Source organism: Trachypithecus francoisi, unplaced genomic scaffold (assembly GCF_009764315.1).
Source record: "Trachypithecus francoisi isolate TF-2019V2 unplaced genomic scaffold, Tfra_2.0 Lachesis_group1, whole genome shotgun sequence".
In the NCBI taxonomy this organism is placed as follows: domain Eukaryota; kingdom Metazoa; phylum Chordata; class Mammalia; order Primates; family Cercopithecidae; genus Trachypithecus; species Trachypithecus francoisi.
The window spans coordinates 78544665-78570556 of record NW_022681454.1 but is presented as its reverse complement, the minus strand read 5'-3'; the positions used below and the strand labels follow the sequence as shown (position 1 = coordinate 78570556).

The following is a 25892-nucleotide window of genomic DNA, read 5'->3' as shown; positions in this document are numbered from 1 at the left end:
CAGAGTCTTTTGACTATATGAGCATTTCAAAAATTGTGTTTTCTGAATAAGACATTCATACGAGTTTAGTTGAAGAAGGTCACATTCATGTAATTAAACACATATCTTTATTACTGGGCCTTCCCAGAATCCTAATGTGCTGATGTGACTTTGCCTGAGGGGGCCATGGGATAGGAAGTATATATCCCAAACTTACTTGATCACACAGTTCTCCCTTTCCAAGGGAAACATTAATTATTATCTGAGTTCCAGCAAACAGTTTTGATTACATAGCATTTCACTGGCCCTCAATTCAAGTATCTCTAGATTAATTTCAATGTGAATCAGAAAGTAATAGTATATAGAGGCTGGACGTGGTAGCTCGCACCTGTAATCCCAGCACTTTGGGAGGCCAAAACAGGTGGATAACCTGAGGTTGGGAGTTCAAGACCAGCCTGGCCAACATGGTGAAACCCCTTCTCTACTAAAAATACAAAAATTTAGCTGGGTGTGGTGATGAGTGCATTTGATCCCAGCTACTTGGGAGGCTGAGGCAGGAGAATCACTTGAATCCTGGAGACAGAGGTTGCAGTGAGCTGAGATCGCACCATTGCGCTCCGGCCTGGGTGACAGAATGAGAGTCCGTCTCAAAAAAAAAAAAGTTGTAGTATACAGAGCTTAGTATATTATCCATGGACAAAATTACTTGCTTCTGAAAAGTCTTAATGTTCATCTCGTTTAAGGGATGACTGGAGGTAAATCCATATCCTTGCAAGCATAATATGCATATTCATAACAGAATTTTATTGTGGCTGCTCTTGTGTGATGCTTCTCAACCTTTCTATGGTAAAAGACTTTCTTTTCTAAGATTCCCAATTCATTGTGGATCAATACTTCTTGTAAAATATAGTAAAAACCAATTACTAGAAAAGTGAAATGAAAAAGAACAGCGATATACAAAATACAAGCTCGGGTTTTTCTATGTTTTAGATTCAATAGATATAAAAATTACTCTCTGTCAAATTGCTCCTCCTCAGGGCTTCTTCTGAGTTTCTTATTTATCTCCTATGCACCAACAACAGCAGACTGTGGGTGGGGCCCACTCCACAGACCTCACTTTGAGAGCTCAGTGGTTGGGAATTTTATAAAGCAAGGTGCTTTGTGTTATTGCTGTTTCCCTGGCTTTAAGTCCAAAGGGGCGTTTAGATGTGTCTCTTTTCCTCCTTTTTCATGCTTCCATTTGCCAGTGTGTGGTCTGCCAGTTGGTCTTGAGATACTGACCTCAGGAAGGTGTTTCTGACTTTTCTGTGGCAGGGATAAAATTGCTACTATTTTACTTACCAGGCTAATTTGCCATTCCAGCAGGCTCAGTTTTAATCAGTGCTGCTGGTGAACCCATGCCTATTTGAAACTAGATAGGATATGTTGTTAACCTTCCAAAAGGATATCTTCTTGGATTCCCTGTAGGTAGGAGGCCTTTTCTGCATTCTGGAGTGTGGGTCTCTTAATACCCACCTAGCACTTCCTGAGGTCCCACTGTATTTCACTGGATATACAGATGAGGATCATGTTGGTCCTGACCTCAAGTTAAGCTCTTCAGAAGGTCTTTTCCTTGATGTCAGTTTGTTACAAATAGCAAATTGACAAAGGCATTTATTTCACTTACTTAACACATTGGATTTCTTGATTGCCAAACGTTTGGACGGGGTAGTAGCATTTATGTTTGAGCTTTAAACTGTCTCTGAGGTATGTCACAGTTGCTCTTTACAGATATAGTTAGCTGATTTGTTTGTTGATTTTTTAATTGAAAAAAATTCTAGTTAACATTATTATGTGGTAGTATTCTTTTAAATTTTATTTCAGTAGTTTTTGGGGAACAGGTGGGTTTTAGTTACATAGATAAGTTCTTTCATTGTGATTTGTGAGACTTTGGTGCATCTGTCACCCAAGCAGTGTACACTGTACCCATGTATAGTCTTTTATCCCTCACCCGCCTTCCACCCTTCTTCCCAGGTCCCCAGAGTTCATTCTATCATTCTCATGATTTTGCATCCTCATCGCTTAGCTCTTGAGGTAGGATTTTTTTCATGTTAAATTTTAAAATCAAAAGCTAAAATAATTTTACAGTTTTAAACTTAGGATAGTTGTGGCCTTTTTGACATCATGTTAGCTGAGCCAGTTACATATGTAGGTGTACTGTATGGTTTATTTTGTAAATAAGCTCAACTTCAAGGACAAAAGGGATTGTGTTCTGCAAAAATCAGAATTGATAAAAATCAGAATAATGAATGCATAGTGCCGAAATTCAGCCTACTTTTACTCTGTGACACTAATGCATAATTGCTTAATAGATTCATCTGCAAGAAATGCTAGTGAAATCCTTGATTTGGCCTGGTTAAATGTTTGGCGGTTGAAAAATCTGTTTGTTTTGAAAATTCCACATGAAAATTTTAGTATATTGAATGTGGGGAAGGGGCATGTTTTAACTGCTTATATGGTAGACTTTAAAAAAATATTGTGCTCTGACAATTTATGTTAAGAAAATCAGTATATAACAACATGTTAAGCTTAAATGTTCTAATACTGTTTCTAACCTCTTTAATCAAGCCATGATTTACATGGACGTGTTGAACTGACTCAGTGACATTTAAGGTGGTTTATAATGGCCAAGAGCTATAACATGCTTGCCATCTTTGAGAACTTCTAGTGGAAACTGATAGGAATTTTCATTAAAAAACAAAGCAAAACCAAAAATTAGTGATTATATCTGCATTGAATTTGCATTACTCTAATTACTTTTGGAATTGCTTATCCAAGATGTGTATAGAAATCAAGTTCTTAAATCTGAAGTGTTTGATATCCTTCAGTGAAAATGGTGATTTGTTTTTCTTGGAAATGAAAATCAGGAAAAAAGTAGAATTTTGAAAACTTACCTCAAGGTGCTTTCTTAATAGGCATTACCCTTTCCAAAATTATTGGAAATACTAGAAAAAATGACATTGCCAAGATGCTATGGGTAGCTTATGCTACTTATTTAGGAACTGGTGGCCTCTTTGGTTATATTAAATGTCACACAATGAGGTTTTTTGCCAGATCCAGGACAAATAAAAGGCCAAATATGCACTTTAATCCTAATATATCCATTTGGCCTTTTTTCCCACTCCATCTCGTATTTCTTGAATAAATAACAAACTTTATAGTGGACTGAAAGGATAATCAGTAAAGTACATATTTTGTAGGTTTATTTTGGCTTTAATTTTAAATACCCATGTGAATCCCGAAGTAATTTACATAATTGTAGAAATAAATTATGATTGATATGATAAGCCAGTTGTTTTTCAAACCTTTGGAATGATTTTAAGAAGATCCTGTAACCTTAAAGTGGATAGTTCAAAACATGATCTGGTAGCATTTCCAGGGCGGTATTATGCATTTAAAATATGTGGCAAATGGTATTTAGGGATCATAAATAGATCTCTTTCCCATCTTAAAGGCTTATCCTTTAATGACGAACTTCAGCCAGTGCAGTAGGAGTACTGTGATCCTCACGTGGTGGTGATGGGGAGGCAGACATTGAGAACTGAAGGGCTCCCTTTGATCATTAGCCTTACTTAGGATGCATTTAATGTTGAGCTAGATTGAAACCCAAATGGCTGCTGAAGTGCACCAAATTAACTCAGAAGTCACCAATTTCACTGCATTTATGGAAGGGTGTTAACAGGGAGTTGAGAAACAATTTAAGGAAATGTTAAATAATGTATTATTCTAAATCATTGCATCATATAATTAACATCCTATCTGTTGTTAGCAATTATTTATAGGTCATACAGTATACCAAAATCAGCCAAAGCAATAAATCACCCAGAATAAGGCCTCTTGATGAGAAAGATACCCTTTGACCGTGTTTGCAAAGTCTGGGCTGCCTTTTAGTATTTTTGGTCATAGTTAAATCCAGTTATGGATGGCTGAACCAATTCTAGGGAGAAACTCCTGCAGATAAAGCACATAGCCAACTAGCTTTTGGCCAGCCAACCAGAAGTGATCACAGGTAGACTACTGCCAGTGCATTTGTGTTGCTATAAAAAAAAAAAAAAAAGCCCAAGGCTGGGTGATTTATAAAGAGAAGAGGTTTTATTTGGCTCAGAGTTCTGCAGGCTGTAAGAAACATGTGCTTCTGGTGAGGGCTTCAGGAAGCTTCCACTCGTGGTGGAAGGGGAAGGGGAACAGGCATCGTGTGGCACGAGAGAGAGAGGAGAAAAAGGGTGCCAGGTTGTTTTTAAAACTCTGATCTCGAGGGAACTAATAGTGCGATAAGTCACTCATTCCCTCTAGGACAGCACCAAGCTAATCATGAAAGAAAGATCTGTCCCCATGACACAGACACCTCCCATCAGGCCCCACCTCCAGTATTCAGGATCAGTTTTTAAACATGAGATTTGAAGGAGACAAATATTCAAACTGTATCATAGACCTGGGAAGCCAGCCATATAGATGACTTCACCTGTTTGCCAGCTCTCCGGATTACCCACCTAACTGGAATCTCCAAGTACCCTTATCCAGAGTAAAATAATAATGGCAGTCTTGCCTGCAAGGACTGCTCAGATTTGGTCCTTAAGGCCACTGTGCCCTTCAGGAAGATCCTCACAAAAAAGAGCGAAGTTACTAGAACTTCAACTTTTTTGGAAGATGGAAATGTCTTCCCACCACTTATAACCTATTAGCTTTTTATTTCCATTTTTTAAAAAAATGGTGGGACCTTTCAAAAACATGCGTGTCCAAACCATACTTGTGTTAGAGGCCACAAATTTGAAGACTTGCTGTTGATTTTTGCTTGAAAGTCTTTGCTTTTCAGTGTTTTCCCCCATTAGGTGGATTCTATTAGAGTGACTTCCTCTTATATTAAATAATTAGAATTTTTAAACATTAAATAAAGTGCTGAATAGGACTCCTTTCTGATTTATTTACTTGCTTTTGAGAGTTTGCTCTAAGGCTGCAACAGTAACTGGAACATAGCTTGGTTTGTGTGAACATTTGTATACCACATATGTTTTTAAATTAAAACAATTTTTTCTTATTACAAAAGCATTATGTGAAGGGTAGAACAATTAGAAAATGTAAATAAGCAAAAATAAAAATCATTTTAAGTTTATTTTTACTTTTTATGTTCTTTACTTTTTATGGATTACCATTACTAATATTATTTATTATATATTCCTCCAGACCATTCTTTTTTTAATAAAAATGAGATCATATTGCTTTATAACCTAGATTTTTGGCACTGCACAACAAAAGCATTGTGAATGGCTTTCTATAACATCATTTTGGCATCTCAGTGTATGGATCTTTTATAATTTCTCTAGCCCATGCGTGATGCAATTTTGAGACATCTGGGAGTGAGGTGGGACTTTGAAATGATATGACTGAATTTTAAAAGAAACCTGTCAGATGATTATTTAAAGTTTACAATTATCTTGTTTAATTTCTAACGAGTGACCTTGCTTAAGTGACTAGAAGTTAATAAGGTTATCATCTGTCGTTATCTTTCATGCCCTGTGTCTTCAACATATGATATGGTAGATATACTGTGCTATCTTTCAGGATAGTTCTAAATTAAGGAATAATTTTCACATCTTCTTAGTGTGGTAACTAATCTATGTAAAAATCATTGCTTGTGTTTTCACATTAATCTTTTTATAGATAATGTGTGTTCATTTGAGATATCTGACAGTGTTTGAACTCTGTTTTTATTTTCTCTTCCTGAACTTGAAATGAGATTTTGTTCTCAAATTGCTTGGGAATTATGAATGTTGTTTTTGATGTGACACTCTAATATCTCTTTCTCCTTATAAAGAGATCTCTGTGGAGGCAAGAATTGTTACAGATGTTTAAATTGGAAAACAAAAAAAAGATATAATGGCAACCTACTTTTAAAGTAGAACTTGATTCTCTTCTGTTCTGAAAAAATTTAGCAGATGTAGCTCTGAACTAAGCTAAACATCTTCCCCTCCTCAAAGGTTGGTGTCATTACTGCTCCTCCCTATCTCATAAGAAAGTTGGTCTGGTGGGTGTGTTGCTAATTTAGGGGCCTTGATGTAAACACCGAACCTGTAAGAGAACTAGGTAACCTGTCTGGATCCATAGCCCTTGGTTGACCCCGTTTGTGTGGTTTGGCTATTTTCTTATATTGATGGTGGAAAAGCAGGAGAAACAGGTTTAGGTATGTAGCCATATAAACTTCTGCTGGAATTGACTCCAAGCTTGGATACATAGACTTTGCTGAAAGCATTGAGTGGCCCCCTTTATACTGTGGAACTTCTACTATGTGGAGATTTTCTTTTCAATTGAGCCCCTTGTTTTTACATCAAATTAGCTTCCTTCATTTACAGATGTATGGTAGGTCACCTGTAATGTAGTGAAATTTAAATTAATCCAAGAATAGGGACTTAATGTTTCCATGGGCATTCTGTCAATACTCGTCTTCTCCACTTCTGAATTATGTGGCAAAATGAATTAGCTACTTTTCCAGAGTAGGAAAAAGGAGACTTTGTCCCATGCCTGCACTCCTCGGCAGCAAGCAGAGTGGAATTGTGATGTGTGTACAGGTCTTCTTCCCCACGGCTGGGTGATACAGCAACAGTGCTCCTGTAAATTGAACAGTGATTCTGGCTGAAGAAATCTCTCTCCAAGTAGTTTCACCATTTTTCAACATACTCTCGCGATTGGGATATCTTTTTGATTGCTATTTAGAACAGGGGTTGGTAGAACTATAGTCTGCTGGCCAAAATTGGCCTGTAGCTTGTTTTTGTTTTGTTTTGTTTTTTGCTTTTGAGACAGAATCTTGCTCTGTCGCCTGAACTGAAGTACAGTGGCACAGTCTTGGCTCACTGCAACCTCCACTTCCCAGGTTCAAGCACTGTTCCTGCCTCAGCCTCCTGCGTAGCTGGTATTACAGGCACCCGCCACCATGCCTGGCTTATTTTTGTATTTTTAGTAGAGACAGGGTTTCACCATGTTGGCCAGGCTGGTCTTGAACTCCTGACCTCAAGTGATCCTCCTGCCTTGGCCTCCCAAAGTGCTGGGATTACAGGCGTGAGCCACTGTGCCCAGCCTATAACCTGTTTTTGAATGGCTCACAAACTAAGAACGTTATTGAACTTATTTTTGAGTGGTTGAAAAAAATCAGGAGATTTCATGAGACATGAGAGTGCAACTCAAATGTTAGTGCCCACAAGGAAAGTTTTATTGAAAACAGCCATGCCTATTTGATTATATATTGTCTGTGAGCACATTTGTCCTACAGCTGCAGAACTGAGTTGCAGGAAAGACCTATGACCCACAAATCTAAAATAGTCACCTGAAATATTTATCTCACCCCTTTGTAAAACTTTGCTGAGCCCTAGTTGAGAACATCACTTCATTAAGAGAATGATTTTTTTCTTTTTAAAATGACAGTCACTGTTAAAGTAAATAGGTACAGGAGATTGTAGTTGAGTTTTATTTTATTTGTTAAATAAACTTCTGTTAGTGTCCATATGCCAGTTTCTGGATATCTTTAAGAATGTATAAGACGCAATGTATGTCTAAAATATCTATTCTGGGAATTTTTTAAAAAGTGTAATATTCCTTTTATAAGTAGAGTTATTTTTATACTCCAATTTTAGCTGACTTAAATTTCTTTATTATAATGGTATTATGGCACAAGTGTAGGTTTTACACAGGCCCCAAAACTGGGATAGTGACAGATTCTGGAAAAGCACTGCTTCATTGCCATTAAACACCAGCAAACCTCGAATTTTAAAAACAGAAATTCATTCTTATGATCCCTCTTCGTTTAGTCTTTTATTATTTGGATACTTAAGTGTTTGTGTTTTTTGTCCTGCTGATTATAAAATGTGGTCAAATGCACATTTATAGCGGAAGTTGGTTAAAGTGGCTGGGGTGAGAGAACTCTACTCAAAAAATGCCTCCCTGCATTTAGATGAAGAAAGGAAGACCCCTTCTACCACTGGCTTGTGTATTCCCTTTCAGCCACCAGCCCTCAGCTTTGTTATCTGTATTGTGTTCTTAAAATTCATTTTGTTCTTGCTTTCCACATGGACTGGATGGTGATGAAAAGGAATATTTTCCAAGATCACAAATCTGTGGGGTAAATCACTGGATGTGTAGGAGTTTTAGCTGCAAGAGCAATAAATTCTCAGCAGAGTTACAAGCATCTGAAATCTGCCTACAAGCTGATCGGTGTTGTTGGAGATATCCGAATGACTCAGGTCCACAATGTTTTTAAAGGCAAAAAGGCTATATATATATTTTTTATCTCCACAGTAAATGCATAACTTATATACCTCTTAGGCTTATCTCAACCTCCAACTTGGGAGGAATTAGGGAATGTGTCATTTGCTATACTGCTTATTGCAGAATATCTAAGAAGCCACAGCTCAGATTTAACCTGGAGAACTGCAGAGTTATGTATCTTTAAAAGCAAGATGTATATTTAATGCCAAACACGGTGCATTGAGGCACTTACAAAATGCAAATGAGCTGAGATTTTCATTTTTAGGAATTAGATTTCTACCTGGCTCATTCTTTATGCATTAAATATTTTCATAATGCAACTTGCCATCTACAGCTCATGCTGTACTAGTATGTCTCATCCTTTTCAGAAGGAGGTCTCTTAGCACCAATGTTAGGGAAAAGGCTGGACCGAGGTGAGGCAAGAAAGGCAACTAGAGTGTGAAATGTAAGGAGGTACTCGCACAGGTACCCGCTCATAGGCCCTTTAGGGTTAGTGCCCTTCTTATTTTTATGCTCTGGGTGCTTCTCTTGCCCTACTCTAGTCCTGGCTTTGATAAGCATTCCTTAAAGGCCCTTTACAAAAGTACACTGCTGGGTCATATCCTCAGCTTACCAGATCTCTGGAGGTGTGGCCCAGAAATGTGCATTTATCCTCTTCCCTTGGAGAGTCTAAGGCATATTGAAGATTTAGGACCCTGTGAATTTGGTTGGCCAACCTCAGGACAAAAGCTGCTCAATTAGCCTTAGGTTATGACCCACCTGGGATAGGAACTTAACAAAACTGCTTAATTAACCGGCACATGGGAACAAGTAGGCCAGCCAGACCACACCGTTGGCATCCATGGCTGTTGTATAACTGCTACCAGGTGTCACGCTAGAAGGCTTGGATGTTAGAGCACACTTGTAACCAAAGCTAAATGGAATTGATTATGTAATTTTGAGCTGTTCCAATTTTGTAATTAAACAATATTTTATAGGTTCACTTTCAGCTACCCATTCATTGCAAAATAAAATTAGAAATAAAAGAATAAAATAGAAACTTTTCATAATCCTACTACCCAGAGATAATCATTGTTGACATCATCTTAAAGTGTGCTTTCAGCCCTTCCTCCGCCTCTTGAGTTAATATTCAATTCCACTAAGAATTTACCATGTAGCGTTACAAGCATTAGGAAGTATGAGTGTTAAGGGAATATAGGTATGAGTACATCTGTTTGTGAACTTAGCTCCTATTTGAGTCCTATTCAGTTATCTCGACCATCTTAGTGCAGACTGATCCCACTCATCATTCATCTCAGTGTTACAAAGAATTCATGTGGTCAGCCACTTGGATTTCTTATCTCATGGCCCTCTATTGCAAAAATAATAGAAATAGTGCCATATTTACAAAAGTCACCATTAGGCTGTTCTCACAGTTCTCTTCTTGTGATTCTATAATTGAATGCCTTTGGAATCTTAGAGACTTGTTCCTTTGGGTGGGGTCTTCATCATTCAACAGCCTCTTACTGTGCGCCTGCTGTGGGTCACACTGAGCTAGGAGTTACAAGTATACTCAATCAGTAAGATATCATTTCTGCCCTCGAGAACATCGAGTCTGATGGAGGAGGCAGACCAAGATCTTGCATACCAGCATCAGGTGTTCATAAATGCTTTGGGAATAAGGAAAGGAGAGAGACCAACTTGGCATCAGAGAGTTTAGGCTTGCTTAGAAAAGGAGGTGACACTTAAACTGAGTCCAGAGAGACCCACAGTATGGCACCTAGAGTCCCCAGCAAATAGCATTATCCTAAGGGTCTGCTGATTTTTTGTGTTGTGTCCTACTTTTCAGCTTGATCACACAGTTGCCCATGATAATTAAATGAAACTTGCCAGATGGATGCTTTCGCAAGACGATGGCTTGTCTTCTTGCTCTATTTGTGAAAGCTGGCATTGGATCCAAACTCTCAAGGATGCCCTTACCTTGAGATTGTTTTGGAGAGTTTCTCTTTTGTGTATATTAGCCAAATGGCCTGCTCATCAGCAGGGCCAGGTTGAGTGACAGGTGGGTGTGTCATGCATGTGGATACTCTGATCTCTGCCTACTCATTTGCCTCCAGGGAGGTGAGGTGCTGAGAGGTGGTTCTACAAAGATGTCGTTTATCAGTGTTACCTTCCTTTGGGGAAATAAACTTCCTAAGTTTCTGATCTGTCAGTCTTTCCTTCTCACTGCTTTTATTTTCCCTATCAGTTGTAACATAATTGATGCTGAATTCCCTGTGCATTGGGTTAAAATATATACCTTATCAGACTATTTTAAAGAAGGAATTTTTAGATTATTGAGGAGAATAGAGTGGCAAATACAGTTCATTTCATTTGTAGTGAAATTAATTATCCAAGAAAGGTGGATATTCTGATTATAAAAGAATAACTCAGGAATAATAGTAACAAAAAATTTTCTTCTTGAGATGGAGTCCTACTCTGTCACCCAGGCTGGAGTGCAGTGGTGGTCACTGCAACCTCTGCCTCCCGGGTTCAAGCCATCCTCCTGCCTCAGCCTACCGAGTAGCTGGGAATACAGGCGCATGCCACCATGCCCAGCTAATTTTTGTGTTTTTAGTAGAGATGCGGTTTCACCGTGTTGCCCAGGCTAGTCTCCAACTCCTGACCTCAGATGATCCACTGCCTCAGCCTCCCAAAATGTGCTGAGATTGTAGGCTTGAGCCACCGTGCCCAGCAATAATAATAATAAATAACTGTTTCATTTCTATAAGTCATTCTTAGCTCTCTCTATGCGCCATCTCATTTAATTGTCTCAATATCCCTGTGAGATGGGCACAGTTATTATTCCCATTTTACACATGAGGAAACAAAAATTTAGAGAGATGTAGAAACTTACTCAAGTTCAAAGACCTGACAAATGTAAGAGCTGGTATTCAGGTGGGTCCACTATGCATGGGGCTCCCGTAATTCTGTGCTTAGACTTGGCACAATCAATGCTGTACTCCGAGTACAGGGTGAGCATATCACCATCCCTGCCATCCTGATGCTTCTGTTGAGCTTATTTATTCTCAAAGGGTTAGAATCCTTCAGATGTATTGCTATCGAAACCACCGAGTGCATCTTCCTTTTACTTTGTAAATAAGTTCAAAAATTAGAAATTCTTGAGTATCAGCTGATTATTATAGTTACATAGAAATACCAAATTAGAGCATTTCTGCTGCTACAGTGAATATATTCAGATATATATATATATATATTCAGGTTCATATATACATAAATACATAAATCTTGGGCTGGTTTTCTCTTCTAGTTTTCTGTTCATATTTTACATTTGAAACAAAGATTTTAAGTAAAGCCCATATTGTATTTTACTTTTTATGTTCTAGCTTCTGTGTAAATAGAGTGATTCAGCTTTTAATCAGCACCACCCTTCCACCCCCGAAAAGGAGACAATTTGTGTAAGAGCAAAGAGTGGGGCTTATCTTTTCCTCTAACAACTCCTAATTTCATCCATTCCAGTTCCCACAATAACTTGAAATTCCTAGGGCAGGTACAGTTGCTTGAAATCCCATTGGCAGGAATCCTTTAAAGTGGATTTTTACCTGTAGAGCACTTTGGAGCCCTGGAGTCTTGATTAGAAGCAGTCTTTCAGATCCCCACTCCCTGAAAGCAGAAACTCTGCAGTTGGCCCTGTGACCTCTGCCTCAGCCATCTGCTCTGGGGCTGGGCCACTGTCGCTGGGAAAGCCTTTCTGGGTTGGACCCTGACAGCCGCCTCCTTGTACCTTCCACTCCCTGGTTCAGATTCTGCCCTTTGAACGTGCTCCCTCAGCCTCCTCAGCAGCCTCAGGAAGGTTGTAGGGATTAGACAGGGAGTGAAGTGAATGTTGCTGAGGTTTTTCAGCACTCTGACATATGGCCACTTCTGTTTTCCTGCAGCAAAACCAGAAATCCTGACTTACGACAGGCTTGTGAATGGCATGCTCCAATGTGTGGCAGCAGGATTCCCAGAACCCACAATAGATTGGTATTTTTGTCCGGGAACTGAGCAGAGGTGAGATGATTATTTTTGGCACTGCTTATAATGCATAGAGGAAGGACTGTAGTTCACTTGAATTTCAAATATGTTTTCTGATTTTATTTTTTAAAAAAGCTTTGTTTTGATTATTTTTTTTTCTAGCCATGTGGCTTTTTCGAAGGGATAATTGCTGTATTTTTCTTGGTAGACATTAATTTTGTTTGCTGAAAAATGATTACTGAATGACTTCTCTATTTTGGTGGTTATCTTTCTGGATTTATCATGCAATTTCTAGCCTGCAGGTAGATAAAGCAATTTTGCAGGACAGAGTAATTAGATTTCCATTCTATACACAGGAGGTAATGTGTGTGGGAAATGTGACTGTAGTTATCATGAAAAAATTACCTCAGTAGTTAATTGCCAAGTTACCAAAAAGTAATGATCGCACAATTACAACATACATATGGCGTTTGCAAGCGACCGCTTTTAAAAAGGGTTTCTTCTTGATTAGGTGCCCAGCCCCTGAAAAGAGAACATCTGGCACTGTGCTGCTTGCCCCTCACCATCCACACTTAAGCCTTAAATTGTCCTTTTGCGTTACCTGAAGACGAAAATGGGGTCACTATAGCTGTTTTCATCCATCAATTGCTATTTTATGCTCAGGCTTTAAAGCCCAGGTTAACGTCACAATTGAATAGTCAGTGTGATCGCAGAAATTTTATTTTTCATGGAATAAGCCTCTTTATCACAACAAGTTGGAAGGGGTTACATCAGATTGCTGTTTTCAGCTGGGTTTTAGGAGAGTGTTTTCTTTGGGGGAATGCTAAGGAGCCCCTGGGAGGAATGACCACAGTGGAAGCAAGCCCCATAGTTGCAGGCATTAATTCAGTAGATACACAGGGAGTGGCGAGTGTGTACCAGACACTATTCTAATGGACAGAACACACCCAAGTCTTTTTGCCTTTATGAGTTTATATTCTAGTGCAGGGGTGTTCAATCTTTTGGCTTCCCTGGGCCACATAGGAAGAAGACGACTGTCTTAGGCCACACATAAAATACAGTAATACTAATGATAGCTGATGAGCTAAAACAAAAATTGCAAACAAAACTCATAATGTTTTAAGCCTTATGAATTTGTGTTGGGTCGCATTCAAAGCTGTCCTGGGCCACATGTGGGCTGCAGGTTGGACAAGCTTGTTCTAGTGGGTAGAGACACATAATAGATGGAATAAACAGTGAATGTATGTGGGTGTTAAGAAGGGAAACAGGAAATATCTAGGTGTTTAGAATAGAGAAGTTGGGGTCTGGCTCATGAAAAGGATCCCTTGCAGTGGTGGTCTCAGCCACTTACAGTACAACTAGGCCTTCCTGCTTAGAACTCAAACTTCGGTCCTCACTTTGTCTATTTCCTGGTCTACATTCTTGATTTTTTGTTGTTGTTGAGACGGAGTCTCACTCTGTTGCCCAGGCTGGAGTACAGCGGAGTGATCTTGGCTCACTGCAACCTCTGCCTCCTGGGTTCAAGTGATTCTCCTGTCTCAGCCTCCGAGTAGCTGGGATTACAGGTGCCTGCCACCACGCCCAACTAATTTTTGTGTTTTTAGTAGAGACAGAGTTTCACCGTGTTGGCCAGTCTGGTCTCGAACTCCTGACTTCAGGTGATCTGCCCGCCTCAGCCTTCTAAAGTGCTGAGATTACAGGTGTGAGCTACTGCGCCCAGTCCCTTGAAGATTTTTTATGCTTTCCTCCTCTAAGCTATGTATTTTCAACCATTCATGTACCCTTTTGAAGCTTGTTTATTTTAGGGATCTGCTGTGTACCAGCATATATGCCTGCCATTTTATTGAATTCCTTTCCAGTCCTTTCAGTAACCCTCTGCAATGGGTATTACCAGCCCCGTTTTACAGTGGTAGAAACTCAGTCTTTAACACATCAGGATTCAAACCCACATCTGACTCCAAAGCCTCCTCTGCCCTTTCTTCTCTTCCCCAGTGCTTTTTTCACTCACTAGGTCACCAGAGTGCTTATTCTTAGACACTTGTAAAAGGACATTTTCTGTTGATGATGAACCTCTACCTTTGTTTTAAAAGCATGCCACATCCCAAGGGTCTTATGTATTTATTTATTTTCCTAGAGTAAACCTGGGCTTTTGTTTTCTTCCCTTTAGATGCTCTGCTTCTGTACTGCCAGTGGATGTGCAGACACTAAACGCATCTGGGCCACCATTTGGAAAACTAGTGGTTCAGAGTTCCATAGATTCTAGTGCATTCAAGCACAATGGCACGGTTGAATGTAAGGCTTACAACGATGTGGGCAAGACTTCTGCCTATTTTAACTTTGCATTTAAAGGTAACAACAAAGGTATATTTCTTTTTAATCCAATTTAAGGGGATGTTTAGGCTCTGTCTGCCATATCAATCATGATTTTAAGTTCATTCCAACATTGACCATGTCATTTCTGGTAATACGTACATCACACCATACTGTCATCAAACTCACTACGTTTCATTTTGTACTAGCTTGTTAAGTATATGTTTTTACCAGAGCACTTTTAACCATGCTACTTTATATATTTTATATGTATGTGTGTCTCTTTTATATAATTAGTTGTATATTTACAATGGTCTCCATTAAAAAGGGGTAGAGAAAGCAAATGGGGGGAATATATTTACCTTACACCCAAACAGAATTAGAACAATCTAACATTTAAATTCAATTAAAAATTTCAGTTATTTAAAATGAATTATTTTAACACTTTGCCAGACACTGTATCCAAAAGTTACCACTGCCTTTATGAAGTCATGTTAGCAAGTTATTTCTTTAAAATATTTAAAATTTGATTCATGTGTGACTAACTCTCTTAACATAAGTTAAAAGTTCCTTGTGGGCAAATTGATGAATTGGTACAAAGTGGGAAGACAAAGAAAGTGGGCACTTACTTTTTAGGCCTTCTTGGGTTTTGTTTTTTTTGTTTTTTGTTTTTTGGTTTTTTTTTTTTTTTGAGTCGGCAAAGACTAGTGCCAAAAAGTGGCGTATTTTCTCAGGTTTTGAGTAATGAGGGGAAGAATCTTCCATTGTTCTACATCATCGATTTTTCAGACAGGGCTATGAAAAGAATACCTTAAAAATGGTTTTTTTTTGGTTGTGAAAGACATTCATGCTCAGTGTAGAAAATTTAGAAAATACAGGGAAGTGTAAAGAAGAAAATATAAACCATCCATAAAGGAAGCTTCTTTTTTAAAGTTGTACAAGGCAGGAATTTGACTGAAGTACAAAGTGCATTCAGATGTTGCTTTTCATTGAAAAACAGCATAAATTATTCCTTTTCTACAGAAATCTCAACTTCTATTCTGCAGTATTCTGGTTTCAAGTTATATTTTTAAAGATTCATTTGAATAACAAGAGTACGATGTAACCAAGGTGAAGCTCTGAGAGTCACATAGCTTTGCTTCCTGCCATGGGCTATGAGTTGGGAGGTGGGTCAGTTTGGGAATGAGTGGCTGTGGTAGAGATCCCATCCTGCCAAAGTTTGTGATTCCACATTTCTGTTTGATTTTAGAGCAAATCCATCCCCACACCCTGTTCACTCCTTTGCTGATTGGTTTTGTAATCGTAGCTGGCATGATGTGCATTATTGTGATGATTCTAACCTACAAATATTTACAGGTAACCATTTATTTGTTCTCTCTCCAGAGTGCTCTAATGACTCCGACAATAATTCTTAAAAGGTGATCTATTTTCCCCTTTCTCCCCACAGAAACCCATGTATGAAGTACAGTGGAAGGTTGTTGAGGAGATAAATGGAAACAATTATGTTTACATAGACCCAACACAACTTCCTTATGATCACAAATGGGAGTTTCCCAGAAACAGGCTGAGTTTTGGTCAGTATGAAACAGGGGCTTTCCGTGTCACCTTTTTGGGTACACATAACAATGACTTTAAGGAACTCCAGTAGCTTCCTTTGTTTTGTTCCACCCGAAACAATGAGTTTTCTGTGAAATTGCACCCCTTTTGATAGGTTTGGCATAGAGAACATTGTAGGAAAATGTCTCTAGACAAAATTGTTTTTAATTCCTTTATTGATTTTGAAACTACATAAATGATCCTTCAATTCCACCACCAGCACCACCACCACTTACCTTGTTGTCTTCCTTCCTACAGGGAAAACCCTGGGTGCTGGCGCTTTCGGGAAGGTTGTTGAGGCAACTGCTTATGGCTTAATTAAGTCGGACGCGGCCATGACTGTCGCTGTAAAGATGCTCAAACGTAAGTTCCTGTATGGTACTGCGTGCACTCGACATCAGTTTGCCAATTGTGCTTTTTGCTAAAATGCATGTTTCCAATTTTAGCAAGTGCCCATTTAACAGAACGAGAAGCCCTCATGTCTGAACTCAAAGTCCTGAGTTACCTTGGTAATCATATGAATATTGTGAATCTTCTTGGAGCCTGCACCATTGGAGGTAAAGCCATGTCCAAACTGCCTTTTATTGTCTGTCAAGTTATCAGAACATGACATTTTAATATGATTTTGACAATGTTAGATTATAAAGTGCTTGGAAGATTTTTTACCCAGACTATTGTTCTCTCTTGCTAGATTTTGTTTTCCTTATTCTTAAGAATGCAGATTTTAATTTTATCATTATGGGGTAGAACAGCCCAGGACATAAACTAGTTATTGTCGTATTTGTAACATCAACAACATTGGCCTCTTGAATATCTCATCCCGACCAGAAGGCTTCTCTTACCTTGTAAGCTTTATATATTTCTTGATCATAGTTAGCCACTGAAAGGGTTAATATTCATTTGCATACTATAATTTAAAATAGTCCCCTAAGCCTACTGGTTCTCAAATATACACCAAATGAGGCAAACATTTCACTTCTGTAAAAAATAAGTTTCCAATTTGAAGCCTTAGTTGAGGTTCCCATCAAGGAAGTCTGTGATGTTCGCAGAAAGTATTTCAGTTGAAAGAAACAAAGATGTGTAAAATGAGCTGTTTCTGGAGATCCACGGTAAAGCTGACAGCTTTATATAATGTCTTCAAACAACCCCCATAAATGTTGCTTCACCACATCATGAATTGTTCATGAGAAAATTTCTTTCCCAAGTTAATTAGTTGCCTGTTACTTCCAAATTACAGTTTTAAACATTCATAACACCAAAAAATTTTTCAACTAGTAGTGCTCAGAACACAGGTCATTTTAGGTTTTCACTCACTTTCCAGTCTCGTCCCAGCTGGCTGCTCCATGTGACTGATTTTCCCACTATGCCGTAGTTTGTGCCTTCATTATTTCCATAATAACGTTACAGCGAGTGTGTGAAGCCCTGGTGTAAACAGAAGTGAATCAAAGGATTCACGTAGGAAGCTTGATCATAGTAGAACCTTTGAAAACAGTAACTTCTGTCTGTAAAACCAGCAATCACGCTTGGCCCCAAATACTAATGTCATTTAGAAATTCAGGTTAAAAGAGACTTGCTTGTTTTCTGTTACTCCACGTAATGCTGCTTTTTTGATAAGCAGTGTTAATATATAGGATTGTATTGGGACTAAGTAGGCTTATCCACTGAAGCTAAATAGTAGTGGCCATGACCACCCTTGGGTATTTTTATGGGAGGCAGAATTAATCTATATATCTCACCTCTTTCTAACCTTTTCTTATGTGCTTTTAGGGCCCACCCTGGTCATTACAGAATATTGTTGCTATGGCGATCTTTTGAATTTTTTGAGAAGAAAACGTGATTCTTTTATTTGTTCAAAGCAGGAAGATCATGCAGAAACTGCACTTTATAAGAATCTTCTGCATTCAAAGGAGTCTTCCTGGTAAGACTGATTTACATAAATAGTTAGCTGTTGACAGGCAGTTCATGGGGTCATAAAGGTTTGCAATCAAGGCTGATTCTTTAAAAAATGAACTGAGGTACTCTGAGGTATGAAATCAAAATTATTAAATCATTTAAATGTGATTAACAGTTTAGAAAGTTCTAATTGTGTTTCTAAAGATTCAAACTGTGTTAAACCTAGATTTTTGCTGATTTTTAAAAAATGCATTTTTAGTTTTTTTCTACACTTTAGTTTCATGCAACTGAATGAATTCTATTTCTGTTTCTCTTACGGTTCTGTCCTGCATGTATTTCCATTTATACCGTTGAGCTTGGTACTATATGCATGTTTCCAGTGAGATACTGTTTATAGGAAAATGCTAAAGCCTCTCAAGTTGCCACAATAAAGTCCCTTTAAAACCTTTAGCAGAATGACAAAGAGCTCTGAACATATCTCTACATGTAGGCTTTCTGCCATCGACCTCTGGATTATTCCTATATACCTTGCCTCTTGCCCCTTTTAATTCATCATGCTATTAAAAGTCGTAACTATTCCAGCACATTTTTTACAATTCGGGACATTATTTTCATTTCTTTTGTCATTGATGCCATTCTGAATTTGAATCATGTATAAAGAGCTTCGAGTTTGATTTACAACCAGAGAAGAATTCTTCTCATACCTTGCCTATTCTTTCTTTGGAAATGCTGTTAAGAGCCACCATTTGAGAAGACTTCCTAGATGTACCCAGTCCAACAGAAGTCATGGTTATTTCACCCAGTCCCCTATACTGGATATTGCTGCAGTTGTGTGGTAGATTTCTCCTATCCTTTTTATGCACTTTATATCCACTACATCTTGCGATGGCAAGACATTGCCTCCTGAACTCTTAACACCAGGCCCTCAAGGAGACCTCAGTAAATATTATTGATGGGCAATTACCTTTTAAAGCCATTTTTTGTACCTCTGACTAAAGTTTAAAACCCCAGGTGAAACTTTTATGTTTTTTTAATCCTATAAACTTGAGTAATGTAAAGTGGTAGTAGAAACTGTACACAACCACTTTTTGTTAGTTTCTCTTGGGCATGTGCTCATTATATGAAGAAATGAGCCATTTCGCTTCTTTCCGAAACCTTGGCCCTATATATATCCTTTAACTTTCTGATATAATGGCCTAAATTGTTCAATCCTGTGTGATGTTCTTTGTGCTTTGGGATCCCATATGGGATTGGAACCACCAGCACACTCTGAAGGAGATTGTTGTCATGGTGTTTCTATGCTAATCAGAAGCAGGAAGTACTAGAAATCTTGAAGAGTCTCCAGCCAAATGTTGCAGATTGAAGAGGTCCAGATGGTTCAGAAAATCATCCAAATTATTGGTGTTTATCTGAACCAACTTGATTTTTTTTAAAAAACCTTTTTCCATCAGTCACTATATGTTAACGATCTCTGCCTCCCCCGTAACACATCTTGGAAGCTCTTCTTTGTCTTTCTTTCATCTTGTCTCCTGGGGCTCATTTAGAGAGTTTGAGGTAATACAGGATACCATATTTGGCTCTCTGTCTCCCATTAAATTCATTGTGTCAAGAGATGGGAAATTTCTAACCTGAGTCTTCTATATGATTAAACACAAAAAGGACACCTAGTTTCTGGGCATGGACCCCAATATCAAATATTAAAAAGTCATATCTTACAGAACAAGATTTTCAAACTCTTTATTCAAACTTTACATGACTTTCTTCAAATTGGTCCAGTCTATTATGTAGCAAAGGGGATGAGGAGGTAGAGCCTGACCCGTGAGTGCCCTTCTGCATGTCCCACTTGATTCAGTCATGACTTGTTTCATCTCTCCCAGCAGCGATAGTACTAATGAGTACATGGACATGAAACCTGGAGTTTCTTATGTTGTCCCAACCAAGGCTGACAAAAGGAGATCTGCGAGAATAGGTGAGTACCTACCTATCAAGCAACAAGAGAAACTTTATTTACAAAGAGTATATGTATCATGCTAATGTGGCATGTAACATCATTCCCAGTAGCAACAATGCAGACCAGTTCTGCTTTACGGTAGCAATGCCAATGGTCAATGGCAGTTAGGGTTGTAAGTGGGAATTTGGGGTCAGAGCATTTGTTTTTGTGCCTAAGCATCTTACTATAGATATGGGATCTTTGTATTAATTCGCCATCCCTCTCTACGGATTTTGTAACCCAGCCTAGGATTGTTAAATATTAACTTTGTGATTCAGCATCTACCTTTGCTGGACACGAGAGAAGTGATCTGCCTGCAAGTTCGCATTAGTTCATTCATTACCAGCCTTTGGTATTGTCATTGCCCCTGTCTTTTCCTTTCCTAACCTTTATGGTTTTAATCGCTAAGAAAAATCCTCTCTTCCTCACAGGCTCATACATAGAAAGAGATGTGACTCCCGCCGTCATGGAGGATGACGAGTTGGCCCTAGACTTAGAAGACTTGCTGAGCTTTTCTTACCAGGTGGCAAAGGGCATGGCTTTCCTTGCCTCCAAGAATGTAAGTGGGAGTGATTCTCAAAAGAGTTTTGTGTTTTGGTTTTTTGATTTTTTTGATTTTTTTTTTTTCTTGAGAACAGAGCATTTTAGAGCCATAGTTAGAATGCAGAGTGTCATTTTGAAGTGTGGTAACCAAAAGCAGAGGAAATTTAGTTTCTTCATGTTCCAACGGCTGTCTCTTTGGAATTCCTGTTCTAATTTGTAAGCTTTAAAGTGCAAGCCTGTCTAAATGAGTTTTTCTATGAATATTCTTTTATGTGCAGTGAAATTCATTTAAAACTTTTGGCTTTTAGGATATAGGGTATGTTCCTAGAGAACAGAATCATTTTATCAGTAAAAGCAGAGGGCACCTCGTAGTTACAAGGCTTAGGGTGAAGCATAGACTTGAGTTTTATTGAAGTTAGATCCAAATATTATATGTGTGGCTTATGAAGTATCAGGAAATAAGGGGTCAGAGAGAATAATAAACACTTGGGAGAAGGATAGGAATGGAAAGAGAATGATGGAATGAAAACAAGGAGCATGGTCTGTAGAAGGGTGAGAGGAATTCCTTAGGAAGTAAGATTAACCAAACAATGAGGTTACCAGTCCTACCCTTAAATGTCATGGGTGACATTTCCCAACAATTACCAAACTAAGAAAGGATATAGAATGGCTGAAATAGAGACCTTCTTCCGTGTGTCCTTGGGAGATGTTAGATTGAAGTTGCAAAGGCATGTTAGGAACTCTGTGAAAGGACATTCAAAGAAATGCATGCAAAATGAATTTTCAGTTTAAACAATATGATATGACTATTTCTTATGTATTTCCCTATGAATGAAAGCAGTCCTGAGAAGAAAATAGCATTTATTAGAATTGCTTTTGAAAGAGATTATAGTAATTAGACTCTTGATTATGTGAACATCATTCAAGGCATACTTTTGATTTTTATTTTTGGTGTACTGAATACTTTAAAACAAAAGTATTGGATTTGTTATAATATAAGCAACACTCTAATATTAAAAAGTTAGTTTTCACTCTTTACAAGTTAAAATGAATTTAAATGGTTTTCTTTTCTCCTCCAACCTAATAGTGTATTCACAGAGACTTGGCAGCCAGAAATATCCTCCTTACTCATGGTCGGATCACAAAGATTTGTGATTTTGGTCTAGCCAGAGACATCAAGAATGATTCTAATTATGTGGTTAAAGGAAACGTGAGTACCCATTCTCTGCTTGACAGTCCTGCAAAGGATTTTTAGTTTCAACTTTTGATAAAAATTGTTTGCTATGATTTTCATAATGTAAATCCTGTCTAGGGATGTCACACATTTTAGCAGTCAAATTAAGTGTACTTCAGCAAAATTTGCATGGTATGCTGAACATTACTACAACTAACATTCAGTAATAGAATTCCTAATTCTAATTGTGTAATTATGGGGCATGTGAAGGAAACAGAAATAGCCTTAATTTTCATTATAGCCTGAGAATAGCAATGAACTTGATTTTGCCCAAGTGTAACAAATGTAGGTCATTGAAGGTCACAGCAGGATAAATTTTGGCGGGATTGACATGCTGTGTGAAAAATACTAAAATCTAAGATCGTGTTCAGAGTTAGCTATATAGAATGTTGGATCCTAGAATACACGGAGAGCTATTAATTAGGTTCATAAGTAATAGTGGGTTTGTAGAACATAGTAAATGTTTTTCAAAGTGCTGTATTTCATTGCCAATTACTGAATCCTCAGAACAAACCCTCGTCCTATAATTGCAGCACCTTCCTATTTTAAAAGTTGGAGAAACTAAGGCATAGCATATTTTAGTGCTTTTTATCTGAGGTGACACAAGGCAGTAGAGACTGAAACCAGAGCCTGTGATTTCCAGATTGGCATCTCATCGCCATGGAAAACCATATCGCCCTTTATATTCTTCTGTGCCTGTCTTCCTGGGCTCATTTCTACAGTCAGATTTATTCCTGGAGGTGGATTTTGGGCCCCTTATGATAATGTAGTGTCCCCCTCATCACAGCGGCGTCTCTATTGGTAGCCTGTACCCGACTTGGTTTTGTAAGAGTGTTGCTGTGTTTATCTCCTGGCCAAAGCATGAATTTCTGAAAAGGCTGCCCTGAAGCTAGATATTATCATCAGGAGTGATAATAAAAACAACTTCTCTTCATCCTCGTGCAATTTTGGAAGGAAGAATGATAAGTTGTTAATTATCCAGTCCTCTGAATATTGACCAAAGGGAGGAGGAGGAAGGTGGCAGTCTCCAGGCCCAGTCTTGATGAATTCTGCAATCCGTCTCCATTATTTCCTGGCTGTGTAATTTTGTCAAGAGTTATCCAATACCTCTGAATCTTTGGTTTTTTTTCCCCTTGGGAATAATAGTGATTCCTGACTGAGAAAGTTACGAGTTAATATATGTAAAGTGCTCAGGACAGTGCCAGACATATTGTTACTATTCTTTATAGATGTCTTATTTACGATCTAAATAATCATGATGATGGTTATATACTGTCTTGTTATTGGGTAGTGACCTTAGTTTGAATTGACAGAGGGTTGGCTCCATCAGGCTTCCAGACTGTAGAGTCCAGTTCAAGTCAGTTGAACTAACCAATCACAGACGTCGCTTTCACCTGTCTAGTGGGTAAGGAGAATTTCTGGAACAAGATAAGAAACTCAAATATGTTACTGTCCTGCATTTATGTCATCATCATTTGACATCTCCTTGTTGTGTCAGGTTCTCTGAAGTTCTTTCCTTTCAGGTGAGTTCTTCATCATTTTTCATGTCATGGCCCCTTTTAGAGTCTGGTAAAGCCTATGGAACCCTTATCAGAACACTGTTTTCAACGCCTATGATGAAATATGTAGGATTACCAAGGAAAACAGTTAAACCGTAATAGCTATCAAGTTATTAAGTAAATTTGTGATATGTCAGTACATGTGTTTACTACAGAGAGTAACAGGCTCTGTTAGGTTGGTGCAAAAGTAATTGTGGGTTTTGCTATTACTTTTTTCTAAAAACCACTGTAATTTTAGAGTGGTGATTAATGTAAATATGATTTTGAGATACCTGTAAAAACTTAATAGGATATGAAGATGTTCATGACAAAGTCTCAGGTAGAGCTAATACTGCTGTGGTTTATCACCTTTGTTAGTAATTTGAAGAAATGCTAAATTTCATCTAGAAATTAGCAAAACTAAGGACGTCATTTTTCCTTTCCAAGTTCACAGGCCCCTGAATTTGACACCCATAGATCTCAGGTTAGGAGCCCTCATAGGAACTTCAGCACAACATCTAGGAAGAGAAGGGATATTGGAAGTTTGTTTTGTTTTGTTTTTTAAAACTGACTAAAATAACTTTAACACCAAAAAAAAAAAAAAAAAAAAAAAAGCTTTCCCAGATTTCAATCCTAAGTGAATTAAGAGAAGGATTGATTTAGCTTTTTATGGCAGATTAAGATTGGGAATCCAGAATGCATCTAAGAGGAATAGTTACAGAAAGTTCAGCTCAACTTTAATGGAGAGAGTTCTCCAAAGAGTCATGATCACAAGCCTCTACTGTTTATTGGGTACTTGCCTTTATTCTAGGCAGTTTTTCAGATAGCACTGAGTCAGGTGGTGCTAAGCATTTTTACCCACATTGTCTTATTTAATGGGACAATTCATAAAATTCATAGAGGACAATTCATAAAACTAAAAGTGTTCATTTTGTTTTACAGAAGATTAGGAGGTTTAATTACAAATATTTTAGTGACTTCCCCAGTGTATTAGAGTTTTGGGTTTTGACAGAAAACCCAAAATAAAAGAAGTCTAAGGATAGCAGGCCAGGATTGGTATAAAGATTCCATGGAGTACCTGGGCCAAGTCTTTCCTTTCCATGCTTAGCCATTCCTGGGTGTAACCCCCATGTGCATGGTCCAAGATGAGCACCAGGTAGATAGCCAGCCATCACATCCAGAAGGCAGGAGGCCCTTGCACTACAGAAGAGAGGGCAGAGGGCACATGCCAGCTGTATTGTAAGGAGGTTTTCCTGAAGCTGCCATACAGCACTTACAACTTGGTGGCCAAAACCGAGTCACCTGACTACAGCTAGCTAGCAGCAAAGGAGGCTGGGAAATGTAGTCCTAATTGTGAGAGGCCATGTTTCTGTTTTTAAGGAAGGAGAGGGACATATTCAGTGGAAACCAGCAAATCTCTGCATTACCTAAGGCCCATGATAATCATGAGCCAGAGCTAAAATGTCTGGCTGTCTCTGACGTTTGTGCTCTTAATCTCCATGCTGTACTGACATAGTGTTCACATCTTAAAATGGGGATAATGAACTTGTGAGCCATGTATTTCAGAGGTGATTGGGATCATCTGAGATTATATAGGTAAAAGGTTTTTGTGAGATGGTACTTAAGTTATCACCCCACATTTCAGCAACAGCAGCATCTGTAAGAATATCTTCTGTTCAGTTTTGTTGAGCTTCTGAATTAGCATTGTTGACTCTGTTGTGCTTCCATTACAGGCTCGACTACCTGTGAAGTGGATGGCACCTGAAAGCATTTTCAACTGTGTATACACGTTTGAAAGTGACGTCTGGTCCTATGGGATTTTTCTTTGGGAGCTATTCTCTTTAGGTAAAATGATCCTTGCCAAAGACACCCTCATTAGACTCAGAGCATCTTCTTGAGGTTTCATTAGTGTCCTGCTTCCTTGTGATTAACACTGCTTTGCAAACTATGTCTCAGGAAGCAGCCCTTATCCTGGAATGCCAGTCGATTCTAAGTTCTACAAGATGATCAAGGAAGGCTTCCGGATGCTCAGCCCTGAACATGCACCTGCTGAAATGTAAGGGTCGAAAAATTTTTCCTTTAGATCACATTTTCCCTTTTATTTTTCTTTTTAAAGACAGAAACCGTTGAGGGTTTTCATAACACAGTTTGAAACGTCACTTGGTTTCTTTATGACACGCTGGTCAAATGTCATTTCTGTAGTTTATTTTCATAATCTCTTGTCACCAAAAATACAGAAAGTTTCAGCAGCATTTCATACATGCAGTGTTTTATGTTATCCATATGTCAGTCCATATGTCCAGTTGCATAGCCCTGGAATTATTACTGAAGTTGCTGGATGCCATACATTTGAAAACAGACTGAGGGTGTTGAGGAGGGATAGTAAATGGCCCTTGTCTTGCAGGTATGACATAATGAAGACTTGCTGGGATGCGGATCCCCTAAAAAGACCAACATTCAAGCAAATTGTTCAGCTAATTGAGAAGCAGATTTCCGAGAGCACCAACCATGTGAGTATACT

At 38.4% G+C, this 25892-nt stretch overlaps 1 protein-coding gene across 4 annotated transcripts in view; it reads left to right on the top strand.

Annotated features, from left to right (window-relative positions):
• The window catches only part of KIT (KIT proto-oncogene, receptor tyrosine kinase), an 83557-nt gene that overhangs the window by 54241 nt on the left and 3424 nt on the right, over nt 1-25892 (top strand). The window contains exons 8-20 of one of the 4 annotated variants that reach the window (XM_033214652.1): nt 12189-12303; nt 14435-14616; nt 15827-15933; nt 16025-16151; nt 16432-16536; nt 16620-16730; nt 17941-18091; nt 19947-20035; nt 20488-20615; nt 21687-21809; nt 25105-25216; nt 25328-25427; nt 25776-25881. In XM_033214652.1, coding sequence (XP_033070543.1) covers nt 12189-12303; nt 14435-14616; nt 15827-15933; nt 16025-16151; nt 16432-16536; nt 16620-16730; nt 17941-18091; nt 19947-20035; nt 20488-20615; nt 21687-21809; nt 25105-25216; nt 25328-25427; nt 25776-25881 — 1556 coding nt within the window. Of the gene's footprint in view, nt 1-12188; nt 12304-14434; nt 14629-15826; nt 15934-16024; nt 16152-16431; nt 16537-16619; nt 16731-17940; nt 18092-19943; nt 20036-20487; nt 20616-21686; nt 21810-25104; nt 25217-25327; nt 25428-25775; nt 25882-25892 lie in introns of all 4 variants that reach the window. The other 3 variants (XM_033214650.1, XM_033214649.1, XM_033214651.1) reach the window with 3 other exon arrangements.